This window comes from Neodiprion lecontei, chromosome 3 (assembly GCF_021901455.1).
Source record: "Neodiprion lecontei isolate iyNeoLeco1 chromosome 3, iyNeoLeco1.1, whole genome shotgun sequence".
NCBI lineage: Eukaryota > Metazoa > Arthropoda > Insecta > Hymenoptera > Diprionidae > Neodiprion > Neodiprion lecontei.
Genome location: NC_060262.1, coordinates 22,652,752 through 22,663,802, shown reverse-complemented (window position 1 = coordinate 22,663,802; position 11,051 = coordinate 22,652,752). Strand labels below are relative to the sequence as shown.

The window sequence follows — 11,051 nt, the reverse complement described above, 5'->3', positions numbered from 1 at the left end:
CTGTCGACTGTACACTCAGTTTAGTAAGTCCTCGCCATTGACGTAGAACTTGACCAGCTCAATTATGTAACTCATGGTACGAACGTATGCACTGAAAAACTAGAGATCAACATTGATGAATGCAAATGAAATTCTTCTATCAAACAGCACGATAGATTTTCAGCTTCCATAACGCATGCGGTAGGCAATAATAAGTGTTGGTCAAAATCATAAGCGAGTTGAAATCAGAAAGCGAATTCGAAGAAGATTAATTGTTGGACTTGAACGGAAAACAGGGATCTACCGTATGCCCTTACATTGTGATTTCGTTGCTATGCGATGAAAGGAATTTCAACATTTAATTCGTTATTAAGGCTCTATGATAGGCGAAGAAAATTGACATCGGGGGAGTTATTCCGTGTCATGAAAATTAGTTAATCAGCAGCGATCTAAAGTGGCCTTCTGATTGGTTTCAATTACGATGCTCACTTTTCTGACCGATCAAGCCGTGACGCGGAAACTTCATAGATGATTGGAAAGACCTGAAATATTTCAACAAATATTTCGAGTTTTTCTATACTTGAGGAAAATCTCCAAATTAATAATCATGGTAACTTGAAAACGAGAATAACCGTAGTACTTCTCCCTCGTAAAGTTAGAGCCGGATCGGTTCGACGTTTATGCTGAACCTTGCGCGAGGATAATTTAAAATGACGACAAGAATGAATGAACGTTCATACGAGAAGTATGAACTAATTATAAAAATAGCTTATCTCTTCAGTTACCTTCGAAAAATATTATCTACTACTAACAGCCAAGGACTTTTACTGCTTTCCAAAGAATTCTGATCACTTCATGTGGCTACCGATGAGTTCCAATGACTTTCATAAATTATCGTCCCTTCAATTGATGCCAATGAACTTGAGTTAGTAAACATTGGATGTTATATGTACAGTGTCGAGGGCAAGTTCAACGGCTCGATTGAGTGTAGTGTACAAAATTAAAACAAATATCTCTTTTATCGCACTTGATTTTTGTTTTGGTTTCAACAGAAACCGATGAAGCAGTTGGAATTAGAATAATCTCAATTCAGTTGTACAAAACACCTTTTTTCAGCTTCAGTTTTGATTCATCATAAGCTGAGAAAGAATATGACATAAAATAACGAGACTTTGATTAACTACTGACTTTTAAAGACTTTCAATGACTATGAATGACTTTCGAGACCAGCTTACACAGGACTTCGAAAGTGAATGGATCATCGGGGTTGTCACGTCAGAATCATCTTATTAGTTTGCTAGAAACATCTGATCAGTGTTTTCGTTAGTTTTTCTCAGGGTCTAAAATAAGATTTCATTAATGACTATAAATTGGATATATAATCCATAAAGACGGATTTTTTTTTATCATGAGATGAAATAGAAGTTACTCCGATACGCTATTTGGTTTCTTAGCCTTTATTCGTTTCCAGAAGTCGAGAATTTCAGAAACTGTGGCGAAAAGTACGATAAATATATTGATTTGTTCACCTTAAAATGTGTGAAGTTGCTACTCAACTGTTTCTAACGTAACCGATGAGATAAGCTGTTTCTGTTAGCAGATACTGAAAAGTACAATACCAAAAAAGAAGATAAACACAAATAATTGGTGTTTTGACATATCGCAGGGAAAAGTTAGCATTATGCAATGCACAATGGTAAAATAACATGGAAAAAAAATTGAATAAAATAAGAAAAGTAGTAAAAAAGACACAGCAGAAGCAAATAAGTGGTTAATTTGGCTGACATAAAACAAAACAAATTCAAATTTTGATTATTTTTGTTTTGGTATTCGAATAACTCAAAAGTCACGTTACTCATAAATGCCGAAACCCAATCAGTTCTAAGTTACGGAAAGCTACGTCGATTGATACGGTATGGACGTAAAAAAAATATGAAAAACTGCCAGAATGACAAGCAAATTTCCGCACTGGCCGATCGTGCTTGTGAGAAAAAAACAGGAGCAAACTTTATGCCGCCTTTGTCGATTTTGAGGCCGGTTTTCCTTCGGTCAGTCGTAATTTGCTCTAGCAAAAATTGCACGCCTTTGGGGCTAGCTCTAGGATTATAAACACTTTGATGAATTTGTACAAGGATGCTATAGCCGAAATAAAACACGGAAATGATATATCGAAGTCTATAGATATAACCGACGATGTTTTATAGGGGAAAACGCTCTCGCCGCTTCCGTTCGCTCTGTTTATAGCAGATTTTGAAAGATTTTTCAGGGAAAAGAACACAAGAGGAGTTACAATTGATCCCGTGACAGAAATATTTCTATTGGCATACACGGACGAAATAGACATTTTCACAGATACGTATGTCGGAATGAGGAGAATTTTTGAAGCACTTGGCGAATATTGCATGCTTAATAAACTCCAGGTAAATATTAATAAGACAAAATATAAATACCTGGGAATTGCCTTTATACTCAATCCGCATACCGTTTTGCAAGGCTAATGCAGATGCAGGTTGGTAAAACGGGTTTGGCCGCTTCCTCTCTGACACAATAAGATCTACCAACGAGTTGGAGAAAATCCAAGTCCAATTCTATGATAAACTGTTGGGTCCGCCGATGTGCATCAAGTCAACAACAAATAGGAATAACGTTATTTAAATCTGTAATTAAATGGGTATTAAAAATTCAGCATATGACTGAAAACAGATATCCAAAGCTATGCTTTAAAAGGTTATATATTTTAGATCAGGATACATATAACTGGGTATCGAAGATCCGGAAGAAGATGTTTTTAGAACCAATTAGAGAAGTTGACGTGCTGAAAGAGCGTAAAGTAGAAGAATGGCTAAGAAGGAAATACGAGATGACAAATAAATTCACCGAATACTTTCGAAAAATTGATTACGAGAACTTTCCGAGGTCTACCTCCCTACCTTTATTTGGCTGTTTGAGTTTATTGAACATATTGATGTGTATACTGAGAAAAATTTCATTTGTTATAGTAATTAGAAAAATTTAGTAAAAAAGGTATGGTTAAAAAAGCTGTTTGAATATTGTTGGAATTACGAAAAACGAGGTACGCCTAACCATTTTGCGCTATTGTCGATCCTTTTTTGGTAATCGCGACGCAAAATCAGTTTGTTCGGTTTACTCTACTTTATTAGTTAAATAAGGCTTTAGCATCGATTTATTGTTACACAAGCATTAAATTGTCGCAACAGTCACAAGAAAATATAATAACAGTGCTGATAATGAGAAAGAATAGTAACAGATACTACACTTTCTGGTAACAGCTGGAAAACTAATTTTCATTTTGTACCTAGATCTATATTTTTCGATTGTGGTAAAAAATGAAAATAGCTAAGGACTGAGCGGTAACCGCAACTCAAAATTTCTCTGAGTGTATGTGCTTAAAAATGCATTGGATATGCATATGCTTCTTGCATTGGATAATAGTTTGTAAAAGGTTAGCGGAAAGGGGATGAGAACTTAATCTCCCTTGTATAGAAAACTTGGAATTAGAAATGAGCGTTTTTGAAGTTCCGAACAAACCTTGCAACAATTGACGTTGGAGCTAAGGAAGATAAAGTCATTACTGTTTAAGAGCATAATCATAATAGGGAAAAATCGAATGCTCCTGAACCCTAATTTTGCCTTTTTTCAAACTGTATTGCAATTTGATTCGCATGTAAGATTCCTGTACCCTATGGTAAGATTCTTTTAAATGGAACAATAAAAACTATACATTATAAGTGGTTCGAGATAAAAAAAATCGTAATATTTTATTTTCATCTCATATAGTAATTATCCACGGGCTTTTGAATCGTTAATCACGAATCCGAATTTGTAGTTCGAAATTCGAATTGGATAATAATATTTGGTGTACTGTGAACTTAGCACTTGCAGTGTGAAACCGATTAGTTCGAGACCTGACTCACGGTCAGCGATCATCCTAAAGCCGTTTGTTTTCCTAAGACACTGTCAAGTTAATAATATTTGAATAGATTATCTAAATAAATCTGAATACGAAAATACCTAAGACATACCATGGCATGGTGGTGTCATAAACCTGGAAAGAAATCTATAAGTAAATAACGAGTGCTTAAACTCCTGACTAAAACCGGTTCGAATAACCTTTAATGGAAAATATTTTAATGGGAATAAGAATCATAGACAAACCGTGATGACAGAGATGAGGAGATAATCGGACTAAGTGCGGCATGAAAGAAAAAGAAAACTAAGATTGGAAAAATAACGTTCAACGTGCATGGTCAACTGAGCGGAGATCAGCGCGGGAAATTCAATTACGTAATTTTAATTGAATTAATGAAAACATCAAACGTTGTCGCGTGACTGAAGAATAATATATCGGTCAACGATTGACGGAAGAACGCATCGATTAACCATAATTAGAATATGGTCAGTCAATGGTGAAAGAAAATCACGAAATATTCTAAAATTTTCTATTTCACCCTGCCACGTTTTACAGTTTCATGAACTAGCGGCGGTTCGCACGTTTGTCTAATGTTTACGCAAAAATGTTTCCTGTCGGTTGCCGGTGGTTTTCTGTGACATAATACTTGACACGTACCCAACGATACAACCACGCACACTAATGAATAGTAGATGACAGTGACTACTGAGTATCATATACTGTATAGATTTATACTCGTATGTGTACTGACAGTGATACCCGCCGAGCCGCGTATGCATGCACGTCAAAAAGGAGCCTTAACCGCGAAACGTCAGCTATCGGCGGCTCATGAATAACAATAAACGTAACATAAGGGGGAAACGTAAGTTGGATCGTAACGAATGAGAGGGTAGCGATATGTCAGTTATGCAAAGACACGTGTGATGTGTCAATTGTGATTTTCGCGCATGGTCAACTTAACACCGATAATTCGGTTACCGAGAAAAATATAACCTAACCTAACCTATATAGAAAAATAAGAATAAAATGTACGCACCCAAAGATTTGGCCAATGCCGATTACATAAGTTTAAATATAAACGACACAGCAGCTTTCGCACGTGGAAGTCCACAAAGTTTATGGCGTGTGAGTGTGGCCTGATATATTTCTTTCCAGTCACTGCGTGCGAACCATGATTGTTATTTCATCATTTCATTATTTTACTGTTCCTTGCAGCAATGGTATCAGCTTTCCAGGTTTCAGCGGAACATTATTTACTTTGTCGTTATCACCGTTTGTCTGGTCGTTTTTTATCTTTTACCGAGCGACAGCAAAGGCTCAGTTTCAAACAGCACTGAGACGAGTCATCAGAAGCAGCATGATGCACCTAAATGGGAAAAGGTAATTAAAAAATCGTTGAACTGAAGTTAACGGCCAGCATTAGCGTTCGAATGCGTTAAATGTCTGCAAAACGGGGTAACGCAGTTGAGTTTTGTGCCAATAGTTCTGTAAAAGTATCAGGGGTTCAACCTTGTGAAAAAATTACCATTTTCAGACTATGCTACGTTATTATGATCAGCAGTAGCATGTTTGTCTGCTGACTCTGGCTGCAGACTTCAACTTTGTTTGAAAATCGTTCAAATATCTTCAGTCTTTGCCAACACCGTCGCTTGATCTAATGTTACTAATTTCCAGCTCATCGAGGAACTTGTTGTGGAGAACGCAGATCAAGGCGGAGGTGCAGGAGGCGGTGAGGTGATAGAGGAGCCAGAATTTCAGCCAGAAGTGAATCAGGTCGACGATGATCAAATAGGACCGCCGCAGCGAAAGCCGATTGCCGTGACGTTTACTGGTAAAGTATCGTGCTAGGTTGGACTGCGCTATGATTTATCTCATTGTTAGTTCAATTCCTTCAAGTCTTCTCTGCTAACCGATTTTCTATTTTAGGTCCCAGCAACCAGAGGCAAAAAGCTGTTGTCGATGCATTCTTACACTCTTGGAAAGGGTACAAAAGGTTCGCATGGGGACATGATAATTTAAAACCCATATCAGCCAGTTATCAGGAATGGTTCGGGCTTGGTCTTACGATCGTTGATGCACTGGACACAATGTATATTATGGGCTTGAATTCTGGTATGGAAAGTTTCAGTCTCCCTCGGTGTAGCGTGCATCATTTAAAAGTGTACCATGTTAACGTAACGAACTTCAACTTCGTACTTCAAGCGAAATAGTAGTAAACTACAAGGTTCAAGTTATCAACGTTAATGTAACAAAACATTGAAATGATTTCAAAATGACTTTCATTCGTTACCAGCATTCTCTTAACTCGTTAGCTTTTATCTGAGCTCTTTTCATTCTTTAAAATGCTCCACCAACAATCTGTCCTGCACAGCAATGTTCTCTTTCGCTCCGCCTTGCATTCTGCTGTTGCCCTCAGTTCAAACTTGACTTGACTTCGCTTCCTCATCCAACCTTTGCACTGCTTCAAAGTGTGCTGTTGCCACAGTCCATCGATTTCTAGAATGTGCGAGTATTAGTTCCGAATCATTCCTTTCTCAAAACTGTCATCTGTGCTTCCTCTTTGCACTTGCCTGACGGGACTGGATGCCTTTCGGTACTCAGGTCGTCCTAGCTAGTATATGTTACTCAGGTATGCGGAGCGTGAAGGGACTCCACCTCACCTTGGAGTGTGTGCAGCATAACAACTGTACTATCATGTAGTACGGGGAGTACATGTGCCCGCCATGTATTTACCAATCGGTTTCCTTACTTACGAGTAAGCTCGCTCGCATGGCTACAATAATAACTCTGACACAACGTTTTAATCAGGTCCTGTCCACCTAATTTCTCATTTACTATTGTATGCAAACCTACCATATTCTCCTCAATTTATTAAAAAATAATGAGTCACGCTTGGAACCATTTTCTGTTGGTAATAATGAGTATATTTTACTATAACATGGTCTACTAAGGCTTCACACAAACCTAAAGTTGTGAAATAACAATTTTTGCTCAAAGTGAATCGTCATACTAATGTTATAGAAACTTCAACCTCACAGAAAACTTGATTAATATACTGTTATAATAATAACGTTCAACTGAATTTCAATTTGATTCGAATTTGAACTGAAATTTTTGTAATCCAAGATTCACATACTTTGAAACAATGATCTCTGATTTTTCACCAGACAGTAGTTAAAGACAACACAAACAATCACATTCCGGGGTAAACTTTTATGCGGATGTTCTCATCTCGTGTAAAAGTTTGTTGATTTTAACTTTTCTGGTAGTTGTTTTTGATTTGTACATACCACTTCTCTGACTGATTTTCATTTCATTAATATTCTCAATTTGTAAATTTCACTCTAACAAATAATTTCGGTCGTCTTTGATTGTTTAATGAAAATAATATTACAGAGTTCGCGGAAGCTCGAGCTTGGGTCGAAGAGAGTTTAACATTTGAGGTGAGCAGGGATGTGAATTTGTTTGAAGTGACCATTCGTGTATTAGGCGGACTGTTGAGCACTTACCATTTGTCGGGAGATAAAATATTCCTGGATAAAGCCGTAAGCTGTTATTATGAAAATGAATTTGAAAAGTATCCGTTTATTATCGATTGGTATTGGCAATTTAAAACATGCTTAAAAAACATTTTCAGTTTGATCTTGGTGATCGATTGATGCCTGCCTTCTCCACTAAATCTGGTGTTCCGTATTCTGACGTCAATCTTGGTACCAGAACAGCGCACAGCCCAAAATGGGGCCCTGACAGTAGTACCAGTGAAGTTACCACAATACAGTTGGAGTTTCGCGATCTTAGCCGTGTTTCAGGCCAGTCAAAGTTTGAGGTACTTTATCTATCGTACATAAAAAATATTTTTACAAATAGAAAATGCACGAAATTTTGTAAAGCAGTGAACTAAACCTTTATTATGCCATCACCTGTGTTAAATTTTTCTAAATTTCATATTTATGAATGGTTTCAGGAAGCAGCAGCTAAGGTTTCAGAGCATGTACATCAGTTGAAGAAATTCGACGGACTTGTTCCAATTTTTATAAACGCCAACACTGGAGCGTTTAGAGAATTGTCAACAATCTCGTTCGGCGCACGAGGGGACAGTTACTATGAATATTTGTTGAAACAGTGGTTACAGACTGGAAAAACAATAGATTAGTGAGAATATATTGACAAGTTATCTGTATCAATTTATTCGGTATGTATGGTAGTGCTCCTTTGTTTATCAACTACTGTTTTTTTTTTCCAGTTTACGCGATGATTACAATACAGCAATTTGGGGAACGCAAAAGCATCTTGTAAAGTACACAGCTGCGAACAAGTATATGTTCCTCGCAGAACTAGTCGGTTCAAACAAGGATGTGAAACCTAAAATGGTGCGTACCTACCATTTGAATATTTGAAGCAGTGTGTTCAAACTTTTTACCGTTATCTCGATTATGCAGGACCATTTGGTATGCTTTTTGGGAGGAACCTTGGCTCTGGGAGCACACAACGGCCTCCAATCCGACCACATGAAGTTGGCCGAAGAGCTTGTGCGCACTTGTTACCAAACTTATGCTGTTCAGCCGACATTCCTTGCACCTGAAATTAGTTACTTCAACATACAGGCAAGTCTTATTGAGGAGATATACAGGGTGGTCGGCTTTAATCTCTCTAGGTGAATATTTCACAAACTAAAAGAGATATAAGAGAAGGTTTCATGCGATACTTGTAGGGTTTTAAAGGGAGAAAATGATGCTGATATGGATCGATTTGTGGATTATTCCATTTTGAGATATTGCAAGTGATGTCTGATTTTAGATAGGGAACACGTATTTTGGTTATCAGCAGCTGATAGCGATATCAGAGAAACATTTAAAGACGTGAATATTCGACATTCTCTCACAGTAACATATCTTGTATAACGCAGATATGGTAAAACCTAGTTTGCCTTTTTGATGCTGAATCTACCCGTATATACCCCCTTGAATGAGTCTGTGCAATACCAGGTACTCACTTTATATTTGAGTGCGTTGTGTCAGTATTGATCGATTCCTCTCACCTTGCAGAAGCCATTGGAAGGTGATGCTAATCAATTAGACATGTACGTGAAGGCAAATGATGCCCATAATTTGCTGCGCCCAGAATTTCTGGAGACCCTGTTCTACATGTGGTACTTGACGGGTAATAAAACTTACCAGGATTGGGGATGGCAAATATTCCAGGTAAGTAGTTTAATTTTATAGCCAGGTAATCCGCATCTATAAGGAGGTTTAGACTGATGCAATATTCTTTTAATTAGGCGTTTGAGAAGTATACTAAAGTCGAACATGGATACACGAGCATAGGTAATGTGCGGAGCACGCAAAATACACGGCCTCGCGATATGATGGAAAGTTTCTGGTTGAGTGAAACTCTTAAATACCTGTATCTATTATTTGACGACACCCGACAACTAATAGATTTGAAAAAATGGATATTTAACTCAGAAGGCCACCCGCTACCAATTTACGATTCATAATGCTGCCTGTCAGATATTCGTTTGCCATACACAATCGATATGTATAGTTAATGTTTCACTTTTTTTGGAGATTTCGATTCGCTGTAAAATTGTGGACAAACGATTTATTTTATATCATCCAATTGTGCACAAACGATTTTATGATTATTACGTGACTGACTTTACACAGAGAAATATAATCAAGTATAATCTCGACAAAGGTCTTATCAGATATTTTATAGTTCAGGGGAAGCGAGTTGACAGTGATTCGGATAAGCGAAGTATTGTTAATAAAGTGTGTATAACACAATAAAAGCATACCTGAACGTGATCAAGTTCATGTTGCAACTCAATTTTCATATCAAAACTGACAATGACTTCCAGTACCAGTCAGTTATTCGATTGAACGTGTTACGGTACTTAAAGTAAACCTACTTAAATTCCATTTCACCGGTTTATCCTTAGGTTCGAAGTTGAAAATTAAATTGATATTTTCTTCAGAGTCCAAAGCATAAGTTTAATTTTGTGCATTTTCCACTAATAGTAATGTCGCTAGGCAGCGTCTCCTTCCCAGTCTAGAATAAATTGTAAGTTTTTCAGATTACGTGTCTCGAAATGATAATTAGGAAATAAAACAACTATTATCCAGGTACATTACATTTTATACATATGGACATGTGGCTTCAATTTTTTGCACGTATTGAATTTTATACATGAAACTGCAGGACAAACGTTCTCCAAAATGGATGCATAGAAACCTAAAAGCAGTACGCAAGCAGTTAGATGGCACTAAGGAAGGGTGTATTATAGTTGACATTGTTTATTATGTATACAAATTTTCTAGTCCTACTGTTTTACGTCACATAAGAGTAGCCAATGCTATTCAAAGTGGCGTTTGCGTGAATAATGTCAGAACAATCGAAAGCGCTATCTGCATTCTGCAATTGAGGCCTAAGACGGAATGATTGTTGATACATTTGATAGTAAAGCGTGATGAAATAAGAAGAATAATATGCATTAAGTAAATATAATATTCTATGTAATTTTCGTACGACTAATTTCCTACATAAAAACTGTTATCAGGGAAAAACAGATTGCCAAGAAATAGAGATTTTGTTCTTTTTTAGAATAAAAAACACTACACTCATTAACTCGAGGTCTTCTGAAAAAAAAAAAATCTCGTACATATAGCAATAATTATTATTGACGTCTGTTCTAAGTGTAAACGAAAAACTCACGGTATAGAATAATCTGAACTCTGATGTCATTTATCTATATGGAAAAAAAAAAAAAGAAAAAAATGATATGTTCATCACGTGTTAGAAATGTTGTTGTATACATGGTAGAGATAGAGTCAGAAGAGTAACCAGACAAACTATAAGTGTGTATAATTTAGGACATAATGTGTTAGACAATTTCAACGAACACCGCAAACAATATCGTGTCGCTCATTGCACAAAGATAAAAAGTATAGTCAATTAAGATATAGATACTCATATCTTTCGTGTTCCTGTATCAATAATCGTGAGGGTGGAAAAAATTATGGTTTTCCACTTTGGTTGGCTTCGCATGCTCCCAGGTGAATCCATAAATACGCCCATGTGTACACGTACTAGGAATACTTCTGGAAGTGAGCCACTTAAGGCACTTGAGTTGGCTTTACAA

The 11,051-nt window shown here is 36.9% G+C and overlaps 1 protein-coding gene and 1 long non-coding RNA gene across 2 annotated transcripts; one reads left to right on the top strand and one right to left on the bottom strand.

Annotated features, from left to right (window-relative positions):
* The first annotated feature begins 4,538 nt into the window (after positions 1-4,538).
* Positions 4,539-10,739, top strand: LOC107224050 (endoplasmic reticulum mannosyl-oligosaccharide 1,2-alpha-mannosidase). Its single transcript, XM_015663961.2, has 11 exons — positions 4,539-5,035; positions 5,126-5,290; positions 5,585-5,741; positions 5,837-6,022; positions 7,307-7,455; positions 7,548-7,736; positions 7,875-8,062; positions 8,154-8,280; positions 8,350-8,514; positions 8,956-9,111; positions 9,189-10,739. Exons 1-11 carry the CDS (start codon positions 4,937-4,939, stop codon positions 9,405-9,407), a joined length of 1,800 nt encoding a protein of 599 aa, XP_015519447.2. The 5' UTR covers positions 4,539-4,936; the 3' UTR covers positions 9,408-10,739.
* Positions 7,648-8,434, bottom strand: LOC124293244. The gene is made up of 3 exons (XR_006903157.1): positions 8,293-8,434; positions 7,831-8,043; positions 7,648-7,745 (listed from the first exon to the last, which is right to left on the bottom strand). It is a non-coding gene; the product is annotated as an uncharacterized LOC124293244 (long non-coding RNA).
* Positions 10,740-11,051: the final 312 nt, after the last annotated feature.